A 21066-nucleotide genomic window follows, 5' to 3' on the forward strand; every position below is an offset into this window, starting at 1 on the left:
ACTTCAAAAGAGGAAACTTCACAAAAATGAGGGGATTGGTAAAAAGAAAGCTGAAAAACAAAGTCCAGAGGGTCACATCATTCGAAAATGCTTGGAAGTTGTTTAAAAACACTATATTAGAAGCTCAACTGGAGTGCATACCGCAGATCAGAAAAGGTACCGCCAGGGCCAAGAAGATGCCAGCATGGTTAACAAGCAAAGTCAAGGAAGCTCTTAGAGGCAAAAAGTCTTCCTTCAGAAAATGGAAGTCTTGTCCGAATGAAGAAAATAAAAAAGAACACAAACTCTGGCAAAAGAAATGCAAGAAGACAATAAGGGATGCTAAAAAAGAATTTGAGGAGCACATTGCTAAGAACATAAAAACCAACAACAAAAAATTCTATAAATACATTCAAAGCAGGAGACCATCTAGGGAGACAATTGGACCCTTGGATGATAAGGGAGTCAAAGGTGTACTAAAGAACGATAAGGAGATTGCAGAGAAGCTAAATGAATTCTTTGCATCTGTCTTCACAGTGGAAGATATAGGGCAGATCCCTGAACCTGAACTAACATTTGCAGGAAGGGATTCTGAGGAACTAAGACAAATAGTGGTAACGAGAGAGGAAGTTCTAAGCTTAATGGACAATATAAAAACTGACAAATCACCGGGCCCGGATGGCATCCACCCGAGAGTTCTCAAAGAACTCAAAGGTGAAATTGCTGATCTGCTAACTAAAATATGTAACTTGTCCCTTGGGTCCTCCTCCGTGCCTGAGGACTGGAAAGTGGCAAATGTAACACCAATCTTCAAAAAGGGATCCAGAGGGGATCCCGGAAATTACAGGCCAGTTAGCTTAACTTCTGTCCCTGGAAAACTGGTAGAAAGTATTATTAAAGCTAGATTAACTAAGCACATAGAAGAACAAGCCTTGCTGAAGCAGAGCCAGCATGGCTTCTGCAAGGGAAAGTCCTGTCTCAGTAACCTATTAGAATTCTTTGAGAGTGTCAACAAGCATATAGATAGAGGTGATCCAGTGGACATAGTGTACTTAGACTTTCAAAAAGCGTTTGACAAGGTACCTCACCAAAGGCTTCTGAGGAAGCTTAGCAGTCATGGAATAAGAGGAGAGGTCCTCTTGTGGATAAGGAATTGGTTAAGAAGCAGAAAGCAGAGAGTAGGAATAAACGGACAGTTCTCCCAATGGAGGGCTGAAGAAAGTGGAGTCCCTCAAGGATCGGTATTGGGACCTGTACTTTTCAACTTTTTCATTAATGACCTAGAATTAGGAGTGAGCAGTGAAGTGGCCAAGTTTGCTGACGACACTAAATTGTTCAGGGTTGTTAAAACAAAAAGGGATTGCGAAGAGCTCCAAAAAGACCTCTCCAAACTGAGTGAATGGGCGGAAAAATGGCAAATGCAATTCAATATAAACAAGTGTAAAATTATGCATATTGGAGCAAAAAATCTTAATTTCACATATACGCTCATGGGGTCTGAACTGGCGGTGACCAACCAGGAGAGAGACCTCGGGGTTGTAGTGGACAGCACGATGAAAATGTCGACCCAGTGTGTGGCAGCTGTGAAAAAGGCAAATTCCATGCTAGCGATAATTAGGAAAGGTATTGAAAATAAAACAGCCAATATCATAATGCCGTTGTATAAATCTATGGTGCGGCCGCATTTGGAATACTGTGTACAGTTCTGGTAGCCTCATCTCAAAAAGGATATTATAGAGTTGGAAAAGGTTCAGAAGAGGGCAACCAGAATGATCAAGGGGATGGAGCGACTCCCTTACGAGGAAAGGTTGCAGCATTTGGGGCTTTTTAGTTTAGAGAAAAGGCGGGTCAGAGGAGACATGATAGAAGTGTATAAAATTATGCATGGCATTGAGAAAGTGGATAGAGAAAAGTTCTTCTCCCTCTCTCATAATACTACAACTCGTGGACATTCAAAGAAGCTGAATGTTGGAAGATTCAGGACAGACAAAAGGAAGTACTTCTTTACTCAGCGCATAGTTAAACTATGGAATTTGCTCCCACAAGATGCAGTAATGGCCACCAGCTTGGATGGCTTTAAAAGAAGATTAGACAAATTCATGGAGGACAGGGCTATCAATGGCTACTAGCCATGATGGCTGTGCTCTGCCACCCTAGTCAGAGGCAGCATGCTTCTGAAAACCAGTTGCCGGAAGCCTCAGGAAGGGAGAGTGTTCTTGCACTCGGGTCCTGCTTGCGGGCTTCCCCCAGGCACCTGGTTGGCCACTGTGAGAACAGGATGCTGGACTAGATGGGCCACTGGCCTGATCCAGCAGGCTCTTCTTATGTTCTTATGTTCACACCACACATTTATTCCACTGTAAACAGTCATGGTTTCTCCTAAAGAATCCTGGGAAGGGTAGTTTGTTAAGAATGCTGATTGCTGTTCCCCTTGCAGAGTTACAATTCCCAGAATTCCCTGGGAAGAGCGGCTGACTGTTAAACCACTCTGGGAATTGTAGCTCTGAGAGGGAAATAGTGGAAGGGTAGTTCCACAATCCTACACTTCGGTATGGCGATAATGAGACCAGGAGCGCAGTGACAAATTCGGAAGTGCAGGGTCTCTTCATGTCAGCCACAGTCATGTCCCCTCCCCTTTTTCTGCTGCAGGGTTGAGAATGAGATCCTTGTTAATGCCTTGTCTCACAACAACAGACATCCCTAGGAGCCAATCAGCATGACAGAGGAGAGTGCTAGCCACTGAGAAGAATCTTCTTAGTGGCTGACTCACCTCCTTTCACTCTGATTAGCTCCAATCAGCGAGAAAGGACAACGAAGCATCTTAGAAGACTCTTCTCAGTGGCTAACACACTTCCCTGTCATGCTGATTGGCTCATAAGATGCTGGAGACATAGGAACCCTGCTCTCAAAAAAGTAAAGGGTCTACGACACTGCCCTGGGTTCCTGCTGGAAGGGCGGGATATAAATCAAATAATAAATAAATAAATAAACACACACCCCCAAGACCCTGGACGACTACACCCCTGGATGAGACTGCAATGAGACCTCCATGTAAAATGTTGTTGTTATGTCCCTTCAAGTCGACTACGACTTATGGCGACCCTATGAATCAGCGATCTCCAACAGCATCTGTCGTGAACCACTCTGTTCAGATCTTGTAAGTTCAGGTCTGTGGCTTCCTTTATGGAATCAATCCATCTCTTGTTTGGCCTTCCTCTTTTTCTACTCCCTGCTGTTTTTCCCAGCATGATTGTCTTTTCTAGTGAATCATGTCTTCTCATGATGTGTCCAAAGTATGAGAACCTCAGTTTCATCATTTTTGCTTCTAGTGATAGTTCTGGTTTAATTTGTTCTAACACCCAATTTTTTTGAGGTCCACGGTATCTGCAAAGCTCTCCTCCAACACCACATTTCAAATGAGCTGATTTTTCTCTTATCTGCTTTTTTCACTGTCCAACTTTCACATCCATACATAATCGGGAATACCATGGTCTGAATGATCCTGACTTTAGTGTTCAGTGATGCACCTTTGCATTTGAGGACCTTTTCTAGTTTTCTCACAGCTGCCCTCCCCAGTCCAAGACTTCTTCTGATTTCTTGACTATTGTTCCCATTTTGGTTAATGACTGTGCCGAGGTAATCCTTGACAAGTTCAGTGTCCTCATTGTCAACTTTAAATCTTCTGTTGACATTACTTTAGCCTTTTTGATGTTCAGCTGTAGTCCTGCTTTCCTCTTTAACTTTTATCAGCACTCGTTTTAAATCATTACTATTGTCTGCATATCTTAAATTATTGTAAAATAGGAAGGGGAAAAATCTGAGTTAGGTCCTCTCCTGTCTTTAAATAATGGATTTAGTGCCATGCTGACCATGATCCAATAAGACTGTACCATGAAGCTTTTATTTTTATGTGATGTGCTACTGTGGATTGTTTTTCTTCTTTGCATTTAATGTGGTAGTAACTTCTGATCTAACTATTTATACTTATAAGGATATTTACTGGGGGGGGGGAAGTAGCTTGAATGAGCAAGAGGGTGAGGATCCAGAGGATGTGGAGGGGCTTTAGTGTTCACCCTGTAAGGCTTTTGAGCTTTCATAAAGCACATGATGAGCGAGGCACTGATTGGGAAATGACCACCTTTCTGTTTTCTTCAGCTGGAAGCAGCACATTAGATACCCTTGGTGATAAATTACATCCGACATTTAATCTAAACATAAAAACGGACCTACTGGGAGGGCAAAGCTTTTTGACAGTAATAAAAAAAGGAAGGAGAGAACAAAAAGATTGTGATTGATTAACCTTTTAAAACAGATACAAATCTGGGACTCATTGGCAACTACATAGCAGCCCACCCCCCTCAACAGATCACTTTGAACAAAATTGTCCAGAAATGAATTTGCAACATTAACATAGCCCCCCAAAAGGGGGGATTTATTAGCCTTTTCGGTTAAAAAGTGTCCATAATTTGCCAATTTGAATGTCCTAACACACTCTTTGGTTGTCTGCAATAGAAGTCCCTGCGCTGTTTATCCATCTAGCCTCCATCACCAGTGCCCCAAAGGATTACACACAAAGATGCAAAGCTATGCTTTGCAAAATTATCAGCTCACTCCTTGGGAAGAGGTCACAGCTCAGTGGCAGAGCATCAGCCTTGTATGCTGATAACAATAATAATAATCAGCTTACCTGGACTGCACTGGTTGTTGGCTAGGCAAGTGGTATTGGCCTCCATTGCATCCATGCAACATTCTAGCTCTGACTCCTAAGCAGGAGAGAAAGATTCCAGAAGTTCTCAGTTCCTTTAAAATTAAATTTCCACTCCATTTTACACCACAATAGCAAACTTAGCTAAACTCCAGTTTCACTGCATTGCCTAATCAGGAGGGGTGGGGGAACACCATGGGCTCCTGCTGGGAGGAAGGGCGGGATATAAATCAAATAATGAATAAATAAACCTACAAAATCATGAAAAGTATAGAAAGGGTGTGTGTGAGCAACAACTGCATGTGAGAAGAAGTTTAAGGACAGGTTCAGAGGAGGGCAACGAGGATGATCAGGGGACTGGAAACAAAGCACTGTGAGGAGGGATTGAATGAACTGGGCATGTTTAGCCTTGAGAAGAGAAGGCTGAGGGGAGATATGATAACACTCTTCAAGTACTTGAAAGGTTGCCATACAGAGGAGGGCCAGGATCTCTTCTTGATCATCCCAGAGTGTGGAACAATGGGCTCAAGTTGCAGGAAGCCGGATTTCGGTTGAACATCAGGAAAAACGTCCTAACTGTTAGAGCGGCATGACAAAGGAACCAATGACCTAGGGAGGTGGTGGGTGTCAAGAATGCCTGGTATGAAAGGTTAAAATGGTTGTGAGGCAAGGAATTGTGGGGGGAAACATCTTGCCTGAAATGGGGCCTCTGAGAAGGCCATGAGATTGCAGTTCTCACTGCTGAAGCTAGTTAAATAAGCTACAAGCAAGAACACGTGCTTATCAGTTGAGACTGGTACTTCAAGGCCAATCGGCCTGGGAAGGTTGGCGAGTGTGTGACCGTTAGGCACGAAAGCTCCAGAAGGTTTCTTCATCAGAAAGCCCCCTGACTGGCTAATTAATTCCTGACTGTTGCTGGGCCTTTTCCCATAATAATAGGATTCAGACCTTAGCCTTTGCTCCTCAATGTTCTTGATGTTACCTGATGCTGAGGTTCCATGTTCCATCTGCTATCCAGGCTATACAACTCTGGGGAGATGTGGAACCATGTAGTTATTTTGCTGTTTACCTCTATTGTAAGTATAGATTAGGCTAGATAGCTTTTTTAAAAAAATTTATCTGTGACTGTAACTCTCTGTATTTTACCTGGCCCTCAGGGGTGTGGGTTTTAAGGAATTGTTTTGCTGCCATATATTTGTGCACTTATATTTTTATTCTAATAAAGCTACTTGTTATTTACCAGTGTGTGTTCATTGCAGGGGAGATTTGGCTCCAAGTCCAGCACCTTTGCCAATTAGCCACGGACTACTGTATATGTGGATATTTTGCCTAAAGGCTCCAGGACAAGGAGTGTACCTCTGGCTCTTGTCTTTGGAATCCTTGGCAGGTCTATTTTTGGCACTTTGGGTTTCCCCTTGGCCCAGAGTGGGTGACCAAGATTAAGGGGTGGTGGCAGTCTACCTACCTTGCAGGGTTGGTGTTGGTTTACTCAGCCCTGGTAAGGGAGACACGGGTTATGCCTGGCCAGGATCAATTGCCCTGGGTTTGGGAATTGAGTCCTGGGATTGAACTGGCAGTAGTTCATGACAGTGGGATCTATGACACTGGAGGCATTCAAAAGGCAGCTGGACAGCCACTGGCTGCTTTCACTTGGATTTCTGCATTGAGCAGGGGGTTGGACTTGATGGCCTTATAGGCCCCTTCCAACACTATGATTCCACACAAAGTGTACCTACAGCACAACCTTTCCCCCAAAAGATCTCTTTAAAAACCATTCGGGAGGGAGTAAGAAAACAAGTGCAATTCATTCTCACAGGGCTGACAGGGAAAAGCCAAAAGGGAAGGAATTCCCCAAGTCAGGTTCCCACAATGGAGAAGTGCTCAACCTTCATCCCAATGCCGATCTACCACAGATCAGCCAGAGACCTAGAAACAGAAACAGACCTACTTTCTTCCACCCCGGTTCTAGCCTCAAAATGGGGAACAGGCATGAACATAACCCTAACCCTGCACCAAAATCCCACAAACTCCTTGCTTGTGCCACTTGTGGCCTCTGAGTCAGACTGGATAACAGGCTGTAGAAATAAGATCCACACACATGCTGAACTGGCCCATCCAAAGTGTCAACTGAAGACAAGTGGGGGACCAGAGAAAGCAGGAAATGGGGAAAGAGGACTATAGAATTATAGAACAGTAGAGTTGGAAGGGGTCTATAAGACCATCGAGTCCAATCCCCTGCTCAATGCAGGAATCCAAATTAAAAAGTAAAGGGGTTCAACGTACACTCCATCACCTTTGAAACCGCTGTCTGGATTTTAGATTGGTAGAGTCCCGGGATATACAAACCAAACTCAAAAGCAACATATTAATCTTTTAACTTCATCAGATGATGAGAAAAAAACCCCACTAATGGGTTTGGGGGTGCATTTTCAACCCCAATGAGATCTCCAATGTATGGTGGGGTGATATCTTGACTCCCGATAACAGTTGCGTCTGTGGTGTCGGAAGATGCATGCTTGACAATAAGCCAAACACTCAGAGGAAGCGGGATGTCTCTGTGCGTTTGACTGCAGGGCTCTTCGTTATACGAAAAAATGATGGGGGTGTTTTTACTACCTCCATCTGCTAACATTGTAAATAACACCCCAATGCATTTCTGGGACTTTTGATGCCCCAGGTGGTTGTTTCTTTCCAGGAGGAAAACGGGAAGTGGTAACTGGCTGAAATTTGGGGATGGTGTACAGGTGACAATTTGTGACTATGTTTTAGAAAGACTACCCTGTAGGTCTACTTATGTGTAAACTGCACTGGGGTAGTTTTTTGTGCCACAAAATTGGATGAAGGCTTTTAGAATGGTCAGTTGGCATCTGTATGTGCTTCCGAAGCATCTAAACAACATACAAGCCCTTCTTCAGGCAGAAACGCTGTGAAGAGAAGGCGTACTCCATTTTTTGTCAACACCACGTGTGACGTTTTGAAAGAAGGGATGAGGTTGGGGAGGAGGGAGTGTGCTTGCATGACTGCATGCCCACACAGGCGTCAAGATTGCTGCTCCTTTATGGAAAACACCAAGATGTGCCCAGATCATCCTGACAGACAGCATCTATTACACCATATGTGTCTGTTTCAATATCTGACAGGAAATTGGCCCAAGATCTCTCCGTAAAACCCTTCCGTAAAGCATCCAGAAAGCCAATGCTTCCGACTCTGGAATCCTTGCGGCCAGTTATTAATTGGCCTTTTTTTTTAAAAAAAAAAAGTAGTTTTATGGAGCTAGAGCCAAGTGAGTTTCCGATTACACAAGCCAACTATAGCGGAGAGGCCTCAGGTTCTCTTTTTCAGCTCTTCAAGGAATGCACACAGCATAATCACAGCATAATCTGCTTTGCTCGCTTGTGAGGTGTATGGGCACTAAAGGAGGGAGGTCATCGCTCAGTGGCAAGGCAGCTGCTTTGCAATGCAGCAGGTGCTGAGTTCAAATCCAGCATCTCAGGAGTGCTCTGGGCCAATCCCTTCCTTCAGTTGCTGGGCCCAGGCAACTGGAACAGCAGTAGCTACTCTTGGCTGGCAGTAGCGAAGAAGAGGATTTTCTAACAAGATGGCATACATGCAAAAGCATACTGGTATTAGGTTGCAAGCCTACACACATGTACCTGGGTGTAAGTCCAACTGAATTAAATGGGGCTTATTTCACAGTAGAAATACACCGTGTTGCACTATAAAGAGATCTCTTGATCAGACTGCCGGGGCCGACGCAGATCAACAAAACAAAAGCCATCCTCAGCCAGCATCAAGATAAAAAGGCAGCATTCACTATCACAGAAATATCTCCAGGTAAGAGAAGGATACAGGAGCCTAAGACAGGAAACGGGGAAGCAATTACAGGTTGCACTTCTTCCCTCACAGTAATACCAAGGCTAGTCTGGAGCTAGCCCTTGGCTGGAAAATGATCAGCTACAGCAGCTAGCTTTTCCTACCCCCTGCCAGAAAGGACTCCATTGAAAGCCATCAGTTGCTGAAGCTGCCTGAACACAGAGACAAAGAAGTGGGCATGTTTAGCCTTGAGAAGAGAAGGCTGAGGGGAGATATGATAGCACTTGATACTTGACTTGAAAGGTTGTCACACCGAGGAGGGCCAGGATCTCTTCTCGATCATCCCAGAGTGCAGGACATGGAATAATGGACTCAAGTGACAGGAAGGCTGATTTCAGTTGAACATCAGGAAAAACTTCCTGTTAGAGAGTACAACAATGGAACCGATTACCTAGGGAGGTGGTGGGCTCCCCAGCACTGGAGGCATTCAAGAGGCAGCTGGACAGCTACCTGTTGGGGATGCTTTGATTTGGATTTCTGCATTGAGCAGGGGGTTGGACTCAATGGCCTGGTAGGCCCACTCTACTATTCTATGATAGGAAGCTGTCTTATACCGACCTTTGAGACCATGGATTCACCCAGTGTTGCCTACGCTGGATGGCAGCGGCTCTTGGAGGTTTCAGGCAGGAGCCTCTCCCAGCCCCTACCTAGAAATGCTGGGAATTGGAACTGGGACCTTGGGCATGCAAAAATAGATGGTCTAATCATATAGCCACGGCCCTTCCCTTAGAACATAGGAAGCTGTTTTAAATCGAGCCAGATCATTTGTCCATTTAGCTGTTGTCTACACTGACTGGCAGCGGCTCTCCAAGGTTTCAGGCAGGGAGTCTCTCCCAAACCTACCTGGAGATGCCATTGGGGACTGAACCTGAGACCTTCTGCATGTAAAGCAGATGCTCTAACCACTGAGCTACAGCCTCCCGCTCCCCAAAAAAGTCATTCTAGCTGCCATCATGCAGAGAACCAAGGGACAGTGCATGGTTGCCCACCTCCTTCTCAGCGAGCGCACCAGGAAGGAAGGAGCTGCCTGGCCCCAACTGGATTTAAATGCCCTTTAAAAACTGAGCAGCAATTTGTTCTGGCCTTTTAAAACTGGTTTCTCTTTTCCTCCTACTTGCCTTTTCCATGTCTTATTTGAAGTCAGAGCTTTGAAGTCAAAAGCTCTGTATGGTCTGGGCTAGGGATGGGGGAGAAATTCAGGTCAGTTCGCTTTTAAAGGACACTTTCCTTGATTTGGATTTCATGAAACAATATGCAGCCTGAAACACGGCCATCCTTTGAAACAGACACTTCTCTGAATTTTGCAGTGCGGTTCCCCAGCCAAGTAATGGGTACAAGGTGAACTAAAACACATTAATTGGTGGACAAAACATACAACAATGCATTGTATTAGGTGAAACTGCCTAAAATGTGTATTTTAGGCAAAATTCACACTGTAATGTTGATGAAATTTCAAACTTTAAAAAAATAATTCACAGACTGAGACTGACGTGTGGAAATAATAAGAACTGAACTTAAGAAAAAAATTAGTGAAACTGAAATTCACAGATTTGCCCATCCCTAGTTGGGGCCCGGGAGGATATTTGCAGGAATGCCTTGTTCCTTATGTTCCTATCCACTCTTTGAGATCTAAGGACAACGGACCTCTGGGCCATTCCACCACCTCTCAAGTTGACGGCCACTAAAACAACTTTTTCTGGTGCTGGGCCCCCACGCCCTGGAAATCCACTATCAGGGTGGCAAGACGTATCCAAGGGCTGGCCCTTTTAGATGAGCCATCAAGCTCTCTCTCCAGGCAAACCTTTTATGAGTAAGACACTGTCTTATTGCCAAGCTCTTCAGTTCCTTTACAATGTTTTATTGCTGTTGCTGGAACTTGATTGGTAATTCTCCCCCCCTGCCTCCAACCACTTTCCTTTAATTGTAACCTGCTGCCAGAACAATTGTTGAAAAGCAGGCTATGAAATCTGCCAACTAAATAAATAATAATTTCATTTAGATACAGCACCTGCCACTGGCAACGGGTACCGAATTTTAAGTGGAGGCTAAGCTGCTTTGAAAAAGATATTCTGGCTTGTTTTACAGACTGAAAGAATTGTGAGCGAAAAATTTACTCGCCAAAAAGCCTGTTTTACAGATGGGCGAAGGCCCTTTTTTTTAGCTGAAGGGGTGCATTTCTTAAATGGCAACCCTTGTGAGGTGGGGGCTTGCAAGTTGTGGGTGGGAGACAGAAGCAAAAATGGATGGAGTAAGGGGTGCAACTCTTACATTCATACAGTAGGCTACACCCCCCCACACACAAATCCTTACACCTCTCCAGCCTTCAACAACCAGGCAAGCAAGAGGCATTATTAATTATTATGATTACATTTATATCCCACCCTTCCTCCCAGAGGGAGCCCTGGGCACCAAACGAGCAACAAAACACTAAAAGCACTTTCAAACATCTTAAAACGAAAAGATTTGAAAACATATTTAACACAAATCATCTTTAAAAACAAATTCCGAATCAGAAGCAGAATGGGATAAGGTCTCTACTTAAAAGGCTTGTTGAAAGAGGAAGGTCTTATCATGGTTCAAGGACACATTCCAGCCATGCAAAAGCACTTGAGGAGGGTATGGAGCAGGTCAGCGAGGGATGTGGCCTAAGAAGAGGGGGTGTGGCCTGAGGAGGTATAGCTTGGGGAGAATCCCAAGGGCCAGAGAGGAGAGGCCTGGAGGACTGCATTTGACCCTGGGGTTCCAAACTCCTGGTCTATTGGGAGGGCTGGTAGGAGGCAAGAACCCATCATGGATTCTTGGTCAAGTTACAGTAAATCTTGGAAAATGGCCCATGTATTAATATTCGGCATTATTCTCCAACATTATTATTCAATAATTATTCTTCACTTTTCAAAATAATCCCCCCCCAGGAGCTCACAACAACTAAAACAATTTTAAAAAATAAGACTAAAAAAAAAAGAGACAACCACCCGTAATAACAGAACTTGATTGACATTAAATTCGGTTCAATGTTGCTAAAAGCTTGGGCACAAAGTTTCCATCTGGTGCCTAGAAGTCATAGGCCTGATTCACACATCGACACCATCTTTTAACCATGGCTTAACAGAGAGGGGACTAACCTGCAGGCCATATCCATTCCCCCAAGAAGTTTTGTCCTCCCCAACTGTAATTTTCTAAAAAGTCAATACAAAGATTGACTACTCTCATGGGTCCCCTGCTGTGATGCCTACTTTGGCCCTCAGAAGGTCAGTCATGGGTCAATGTGGCCCTTGGTGCAAAAAAAAGTTAGCCACTTCTGGCTTACCAGGGACACCAGCAGAGGGGTCCTTTGCATTACCTGCTTACCTGATCCTTTTTTAAAAAACTGAAGATGGCAGGCATTGAACCTGGGGCATGCGTTCTGACGCTGAACTATGGCTCCTTTTCAAAGACAAAGATGGTGTGCACACCATACATCTAAACCACATTGCTTCCCCCAAAGAATCCTGGGAGCTGTAGTTTGCCCCTCACACAGCTACAATGCCCAACACCCTTAACAAATGATAGTTCCCATTATTCTTTTTTTGGGTGGGGGGAGTTTGTGTGTTTTACACATATGACATGTACATAGCCCCGATTTTGGACAGCCATCCGTTTCACCTCTGACAGACCAGGTCCTCTATAGAAGATCTTAACATGCCAAGGACACTCATCTGGGAGTAAGCAGGTTTTCTGGTCCCAGACAGTTTAGGGCTTTCAAAGAGGTCAGTACCTGCACTTTCTGAACTGTTGCTGCAAACAAATTGGTAATTGGTACAATTGTTTTCATATGAAGCGCTGGTGGACAGGGAGGAGGTCAGGTACTGCTAGGAACAGTTACGTTCTCAGAGGGAAGGGAATTTTCTTCAGCGAAAGAGGGGAGATTGGTTTAAAACTAGATGACAAGCTCATGGAACTCTCACCTTATGCGAGTAGCCCACCCTCACCCTCAGGAAGCTCTAAATCAAGATAAATATAACGAGTCATCCGCAAACAAACAGGTAAAGGAGATTAAAAGCCCACACGGGGGAAAGAGTGTATCACTCAGCCTTGATTGGCTTCGTAAATCAAACTTGTAATGATCAGGGCAGGCTTCATCCATCTGGCGGAAGGACCAGAAGGAGCATGCACTCAAAAAATCATAATATGGATTACTTCCAATGGCACACGTGCTGGGTCACTCTATTCCAGAGGGGACAGACCCCCCCTCTTTGAGTGCCCAGTTTATAAATGAGGGTTGGGTAAATGCTGCCCTAGACGACAATTTTTTAAAAATAATTCTGTATCGGGATCTCAAGAAGGGCCATGATTCAGTGGCAGAACACCCTTCTTTGCACACAGAAGGCCCCAGGTTCAATCTCCAATGTCATCTCCAGGTAGGACTGGGACAGAGTCCCTGTCTGAAAACCCTGGAGAGCCGCTGCCAGTCAGTGTAGACAACGCTCAGCTGGATGGACCAACGGGTCTGACTCAATATAAGGCAGCTTCCGATATTTCCTAAGATCTGCATACAGCAGAGGTAGCCACCACAGTGTCTTCCAGATGCTTTTGGACTACAGCTCCCATCAGCCCCAGCTAGCATGGCCAAAGACCAGGGAAGATGATGGGAGATGTAGTCCAACATCACCTTGAAGATCACAGATTCCCCACCCTTGCTCTAAGATGTTGCTTGCTGCGGCATACTCTTAAAACTATTACATTCGTATTCCATCTTTCCTACAAGGAGCTCAAAGTGGCATATGCCCTTCTTTACATACTCCTGCCCCATTTCATCCTCGCAGCAACCCTGTGAGGTAGGCTAGGCTGAGAAGAGTGCGACAGTCCCAAAGTCACCCGAGTGAGCTTCAGGACAGAGTGGAGATTTGAACCCAGGTCCTAGTTAAACACTCTAGCCACTACGCCACACTGGCACATGCAGGGCTCATCTAGAAAACTATGTTCCCTCCTTTTAGAACTGTGGTTTTATATTCAGATTTGCATCAAAACTCATGCAGTCCATCAAATAAGGTTTCTTTAACTAAGTAACAGCACTAATTATTACCAACAATCTAGACAATACTGGCAACAAGGACATAAGAAGAGCCTGGCTGCTGGATAAGGTCAGAGGCCCATCCAGTCCAGCATCCTGGTCTCACAGTGGCCAACCAGATGCCCCTATAGGAAGCCCCCAGGCAGCTTCTGCATGAAGACCATCCCAGCTTCAGTCTCCAGCATCTCTAGTTAAAGGACAACACCAGGCTAGAGGGACAAATACGTAAAACACAAAAGTCAAGGTAAAAAACCCACAGATATAGTTTACAGCCCGTTTACCTTGGCTTTTGCATTTTACGTTGTTGTTTAAACACGTCAGGGATATTTTCTCCCTATTCTGGTTCATTCCAGATCAGTTTGCAACCCCTTTTCTAAACTGACAAAACAGTCTGCTTGGGTATAAGGCAACTTCCTGTGTTTATGTGTCTGATGAGTTGACTGCAAGTCTTGCAGTAGAACTCTTAGAAATGATGTACATCCGGTGCTTTATCATCATTCATTGTTAAGAAAAGCACCCAGGGTTGTGTCAGATGCAGTGCTGAGTTAAAGTCACTTAGCAGTACGCTCACCGTACTAGCAGACAGAGAACATTGGAAATAGCCCCTAATATGCACTAGATGGTTCAAAAATATCTTGCATGGCCCAGGTACAGCACTTTAAACAGGGGTTTGGTAGCTATTTACTTCTCAAGGCTAGATCTTATTGGCTGACAACATTGACCAGTCAGATTGAGCATCCAATCAATTCCATTGTTACAGATCTGGCAGGCAGGGGTGTTTCATCTGGGGTCTTGGGAGGCCTTAGACCCCTTACTTTTGGGGGGAGCAGGGCCCCCTAGGTTTCCAGCAGTCTACAAGCCAATCAGCAAAAAGGGGAGTGTGTTAGCCACTGAGAAGAGTCTTCTAACATGCTTCCTTGTCCTTTCCCACAGATTGGAGCCAGAGTGAAAGGAGGAAAGTCAGCCACTGAGAAGACTCTTCTCAGTAGCTAACACCCTCCCCTTTCTTGCTTATTGGCTCCTAGGGATGTCTGTTGATGTGGGAGAAAGTATTAACAAGCATCTCATTCTCAACCCAACAGCACAAAAAAGAGGGGAGGCCGTGGCTGTGACTATCGTGAAGGGATATTCTGCTTCCTGACAGAAAATGGTGCATACAAATCAGTCGAACGAACAAATAAATGGATAGAGGTTATTGTGTTTATCAAACTTCGGAGAGGCAACAGGGCTCTACATGGCTAAAGCTTGCTTTGATGCGTTCTTAATTCACCACAAACATACATACCAAACTGTCAGAGGATTTGCCATTTACTTCCACCCCAAGAATAGTGAGGAGGAGAACTCTTGGCACAGCCATGCCGAAGGAAGAACGAAGTCTAAAAAGAGAAAGGAGTTCAGCTGCAGAGAACACATGCAGGGTCCCATCATCCCACTTAACTGCCAAACCACGTTCATATTATTGATTTCTAAAAATATTTCTATACTGCTATTCATGGGGAAAAAAATCAAAGCAGTTTACAACATATATAAATACACAATAAAAACCATGTAAAAAATTAAAATCAGAAACCATCGCCTAACTATTGCACAAAGCTATCTTTCTCAGTTGCCTGTATGAGCCTGGTGACACAGAAAAGTTTTCAGCAGGCGTTTAAAAGTCAGAACTGAAGGTGCCTGCTGAATTTCTAATGGCAGAGCATTCCATGGGGGTGGGCCGATGACACAAAAGGCTTGCTTTCTTGTTGTCAAACGAGCCTCACCAACTCGGGGGGACGACCAATGATGCTCCGGCAGATGATCTCAGTGATTGAGCTGGGATATAAGGGTTCAGGCGGCCCCTAAGGTATCCTGGACCTAAGTAGTCTGGGGCTTTGTAAATTAAGAGAAGGACCTTGAACTCTTGTTAACACAAGAACTGAAGCATCCCAAAGGGGAGGGTGAGTAAAAGCAGACACCTTACCTTGTTTTTTGTTTTAAAAAGCGGTGCTAATGTGGAGACATTTAGGATTGTCACTGCTACTGCAGTCAAGCACGTTTCTGCTCAGGCAAGACATGTATGGTTGCTAAGAAACCAGGAACCTTATCAGTTGGCTCAAGGCAGAGCCTATTCCACACCCTGAATCAATGGGATTGCAGATGGGAACAGTAACTGCCTGGCACCATCACCGATAAAAACCTCCGTGGGAGCAAAAAGCAACTGGGTACAGCACTCAGCTACACAGGATCAATACGAGTCAGAGGGAGAGAGCGAGAGGGAGCATGCATGATCAAAGCACAAATGGCTTTCCAGACAACACACACACACACACAGAGCACCTGCCCCCTCCCCACAGCAAAAGCACAGACCTGAAGCCTTTAGAGACGTTTGCACTTTCAGATGTCAGATTGAAAATTATAGTCAGCTTTACCCAGTCTTGCAGAGCAGGTTCACAAATATCAAAACGTCGCTAACAGATTTTAGCTATCCAGCCGACTACTGCCTGCTCTGACTGGCAGCTGCTCTATAGGTTCTCTGAGGTCTTATCCATCACTTGCTAACGGATATTTGTCTTTAACTAGAGATCCTGGAGACTGAAATCTGGGACCCTCTGCATGCCAAACAGGTGCATGACCACTGGGATACAGCCACAGAGATGGCCTTGTAACTCTTTCCAGTTCACAAGGGCCTACCAGCCTGGTCATCAGGACCAGGAGACAACTTTTTACCTGCCACAGGCAAGCAGGCTGATGTCTGTTTTTCCAGGCAGTACCCATTTTCACAGCAGTCACTCTGGAGGACCCAAGAGAGAAGAGTCTTCCTAGACCTGGCGAGTTGTACGCATTCACCTCCCAGCTTAGCCTCAGGAATTCATTCTCTGGGTCAGGCCAAAGGGGGCCTCATCTAGTCTAGCATCCTGTTCTTATAGTGGCCAACCAGATGCCCGAGTGGGAAGCCCGCAAGCAGGATCTGAGTGCAAGAGCAACCCTCTCCCCAGCAGCTGGTATTCAGAGGCAATCGGCAGGCAGCGGATCTGGGGGAAACGTGACCCCTGACCTCTCAAGGTTACATAGAAGATAAAGAGATGAACAGATGGAAAGGCAAGTTCCAAATAAAGTAGTTTGCACAGTCAACATGAGTACACGGCATTCATAATGTAGTAAGCCACTCTTAATGTTTCTGTGCTGCTCTGAAAGGTTTTGCATGGACATAAGAAGAGGTTTGTGGAGGAGACTGGGCAAACCTTTGCCGGTCCAGCTTTCACAGCTTAGCCTACCTTACAGACTTGTTGGGAGGTAATATTGTTTCATTTATTTATTAGATTTATATCCTGCCCTTCCTCCCAGTGGCAGCCCTCACATTGGGCATGTGAGCATAATTGTGCAAGAGAGAGAGTGAGAGGGCATGCTGTCTGAGTGTCTCTTGGAAGACGGGTGGGATAAAATACAATAATTATTGAAGCCTTACTGTTCCAGGAAGATGCTCAATGTTATTTTAAAACCCCAGTTTAGTTAGATTTTATTTGGAATACTTATATCCTGCTTTATAGCAACCGCCCCCCAAAGGCTCTCAAAGCTGCATTACAAAAGATTCTCAGAATAAACTAAAAGCTACATTTTAAAGTCTGGTATCAGGAGCAGAACACAACATGGCATCTATATGGTGCCAGGATTATCCAGGTGGCATTTCCTGCCATCATCCTTGGCTTTTCCTGGTGTCGACATCTGGCTTCCGCCTACTAGGATGCAGAACCCACTGATGAGCAGGGATGGGATAACAGGCTGATATCAGTTCAGTTCTGTTCTTTGCCACTATCTGTTGCTTTTACTGCTGCCTTTTTTCTTCACTCCAAAAATATTCATATTATTATCGGTACATTGAAGGAAATATCAATAAATGAAAGGAAATATTGAGAAAACTATCATTCTTAGTATCGATATTTAGTGGCAGATTTTAAAAAGTAAATTTGTTTTGGAAAATACCTACAAAAATTCTGTCCCACAATGATAGAAAATAAACAAATTAATGGAAAATTCAGTGCCAAATCCAAATTGGGCGGAATTTTAGCACGTCCCCACCTCTGAGGCAGCGGAGTGGGGCTGAGCAGCTGAAATTTGCTTAGCCCATGACAAAAGGAAACATCCAGGCAATAAAAAATTAGAAAAATGCTGTGGCACCAATGATATGTAAGCGTATTAACTCGGAGACAGAAGCCGCTATTCACCAATAGGTGAATAGAAACCTCCTTCAGGTGAATGGGGAGAGAAACTCGTTCTTTCCTTTCTACCCATAAGAACATCAGAAGAGCCGGGCTGCTGGGTCAGGCCAGTGGCCCATCTAGTCCAGCATCTTGTTCTCACAGCGGCCTACTAGATGCCCCAGTTGTAAACCCACAAGCAGGACCAGAGTGCAAGAACATTCGCCCCTCCTGCAGTTTCCAGCAACTGGTTTTCAGAAGCATTGACTATCTTCAACTGTGGAGACAGAGCATAGCCATCATAACGAATATCCATGACTTGTAGCCTACAGGGTGGTAGGCCTAACATAAAGTGAGTTGCCATCTGGTAAGCCTTTGTTCACTAACAACTTTCGTGAACCTATTTACGAGGCTGTTATTAAGTCCTAATTTTTTATATTCACAAATTGAGAAGCTCCCAGTAACATAAAAGCAATCTTGGCTAGATTAAAAGGATGGCATAGAAAAACAAATCTAAAAAAGAAACCCACAAATTGGGTTTTTGATAAATCAAGATTCAGGAAAAATGCCTCTCAGGTGATAATTGGATGCTTCCTTCCCCTCCACCCCATCCTCATCCTTAGAAGATGAAGTATTCTCTTTATCTCCAAAACTGCACTAGATTTAGCTTGCTGAGCTCAAGGAAGGAATAAGCACTCTATAACCATCATCTTCCTCGTCACCAGCTCTGCTCACTCAAACCTAGAAGTTCAGATGCATCAAGGGGATGATGCAGGCAACCTGAAAGAGAGGAAAAGCACAGAGCTGCTGCTCTCTGTCTTAAACCAAACAGAGATATCAACGCTTGCGCTCCATCAAAGCCCAAGGCTTTTCACGCTTCCGACATTTCGCGTGTCACACCGAGACATGTGCAAGGGCCCTTTGGAGACTTGTCTCTTTCGCACAGAAAAGAAACTGCTGTTGCCCAATACAGCTAACCGCCTGAGGTTAAGACAGATCTTTAAACTCAAATAAATTGTGTATCCCAGAGACAGCCTTTTGTGACAGTTTCATCGCATTCTTTTTAAGCCAAGAGGCTAAAAAGTTCCTTAAAAGTTATAGGACAAATGTCTGGCTTGCAATGTTTTGCTACTAGATGTTGGATGAGCATCGTCTCCACTAGTGTTCAATTACTAAGGGCCAGCAAAGTCTGCAGATGGGAGGAAGAGCGGTTTCCATGGGTTGACAGCTTTACAATCGGAGCCCCACAGAGCTCTACCATGCATTCTGCCCCTTCCTCTGGAGGGAAGAGCTGGAACTTGGACAATGTTCAAATGAGACATTGTACTTGCCCACAGGTCCCTAATGTACTGTAACTTTGCGCTGGATTGTAATAGTTGGAAGGCAATCTTGGTGAAGGGTTGTAGCTCAGTGGTACAGCATCTGCTTTGCATGCAGAAGGTCCCAGGTTCTGTTCCCAGCATCTCCAGCTAGGGCAGGGAATGTACCCAGTCTGGAATCTTGGAGAGCCGCTGCCAATCAGTGTAAACAATACTGAGCTAGATGGATCAATGGTCTTACTGGGAATAAGGCAGTTTCCTACCCTGGCCCAGAAGCAGCTGATACATTTAATAAATAAATTTAGAACATACACGGCTTGGGACCACAATACCTGATGGAACGCCTCTCCCGATACGAACCCACCCATACACTACGTTCAAGATCAAAGGCCCTCCTCCGGGTGCCTACTCCAAGGGAAGCTCGGAGAATGGCAACAAGGGAGAGGGCCTTCTCAGTGGTGGCCCCCAAATTATGGAATGATTTTTCTGACGAGGTGCGCCTGGTGCCAAGACTGTTATCTTTTCGGCGCCAGGTCAAGACTTTCCTCTTCTCCCAGGCATTTTAGCATGTGTTCTATATTGTTTTAAATTTTTAAATTGTGTTTTAAATTGTTTTTAAAAGATGTATTTTAAATTGTATTTGTTTTTAGGTATTGTAAACCGCCCAGAGAGCTTCGGCTATGGGGCAGTATACAAGTTTAATAAATAAATAAATAGGCTGGGTCAGCCCCAAACTGATGCCAAATGCTGCTTGCTGCCAGGCTGCCCATTAGCTACCAGGCCAAGTTCAAGGTTCTGGTTTTGGTGTACAAAGCCCTATGCAGCTTGGGACCAGGATACCAGAAAGTTCATCTTACCCATTATACACCCAGTCGACCACTGTGTTCTGCAGGCGAGAGCCTCCTGCAGATACCATGTTATCAGGAGGTCAGTCCTGTTCAACATAAGAAGCAGACCTTAACTGTTGTGGCACTGACACTTTGGAATTCCCTCCCCTTAAATATTAAACAGGCACCATATCTTTTTGGCGCATACTGAAGGCCTTCCTCTTTCAACAAGCCCTTTAAGTAGAGACCTTATCCCAGTCTGCATCTGTGTTGGAGCTGCTTTTTAAGATGTTTTAAAAGCTGTTTTTTTGAAAAGATGTTTTTAAGATGTTTTGTTTTAATCCGGTTTTTAAAAATGTATGTTTTGTTTTAATATGTTTTAAAGTCTTTTGTTTTTAAGATGTTTTAGAGCGCTTTTAGTGTTTTTGTTTGCTGCCCTGGGCTCCTTCTGGGAGGAAGGGCGGGATATAATTTAAATAAATAAATAAATAATAAGATGCCCAATAGGTCCCAGGGAGCCATGAAAGAAGCGGCAAGACAGAAGTGCATGGACAGGCTTGGCAAGACAGCTGGGAGTTCACAAGATCCTTCTTGCAAACAGCTTACCCAATGCCTGTGAGCCCATTTGAGATTGCTCCATACTGTTTTAAAATACACCCATGACCTTTTTAGTAGTACTGAAGCCCTGACCTTAAAAGAGTTGGTTTGAAAAAGGCTTTTTTTAAAAAGGTAGCTAATATCCAGCTGTTCTCCATAGATGACACAAGTAAGGTTACAAAGAGAGATATGTAGGCAAGTGGAAAAGTATAATCTTTGCTGGCAGAAGGCTCCAGGTTCATTCTTAACTGGAGACAACAAAGACTGGTCAGATGGCAGGTGATGTCAAAGGCCTCTTTGCCAGAGACCCTGGGGTGTGATTGTCAGAGTATTATTTATTTATTGAATTAATATCCTGCCCTTCCTCCAGAAGGAGCCCAGGGCGGCAAACATAACAAAAACACTAGGCTAGGTGTGCAAGCAGTCTAACATGCTATAAGGTCATTTCCAATATTCCCACATTTTGCCAACGCTGGTCGATGCAACAGAAATGGACAGTTCCTGAATTTTAAGCTGGCCAACATTCATTCACAACAGCTAC

At 44.5% G+C, this 21066-nt stretch overlaps 1 protein-coding gene across 5 annotated transcripts in view; it reads right to left on the reverse strand.

Moving 5' to 3' along the window:
• C18H1orf159 (chromosome 18 C1orf159 homolog) overlaps positions 1–21066 on the reverse strand; it is a 42201-nt gene that overhangs the window by 11517 nt on the left and 9618 nt on the right. For 3 of the 5 annotated variants that reach the window (XM_061600817.1, XM_061600815.1, XM_061600814.1), the window contains exons 2-3: positions 14893–14983; positions 4667–4742 (exon numbers count right to left, since the gene is read on the reverse strand). The exons of 1 other annotated variant lie outside the window; for it this stretch is intronic. In XM_061600817.1, the coding sequence (XP_061456801.1) occupies positions 4667–4742; positions 14893–14964 (148 nt within the window). In that variant the 5' untranslated portion in view covers positions 14965–14983. The remainder of the gene's footprint in view (positions 1–4666; positions 4743–14892; positions 14984–21066) is intronic. One more of the 5 variants, XM_061600819.1, reaches the window with a different exon arrangement.

The sequence above is a fragment of the Rhineura floridana genome, chromosome 18 (assembly GCF_030035675.1).
Source record: "Rhineura floridana isolate rRhiFlo1 chromosome 18, rRhiFlo1.hap2, whole genome shotgun sequence".
In the NCBI taxonomy this organism is placed as follows: Eukaryota; Metazoa; Chordata; class Lepidosauria; order Squamata; family Rhineuridae; genus Rhineura; species Rhineura floridana.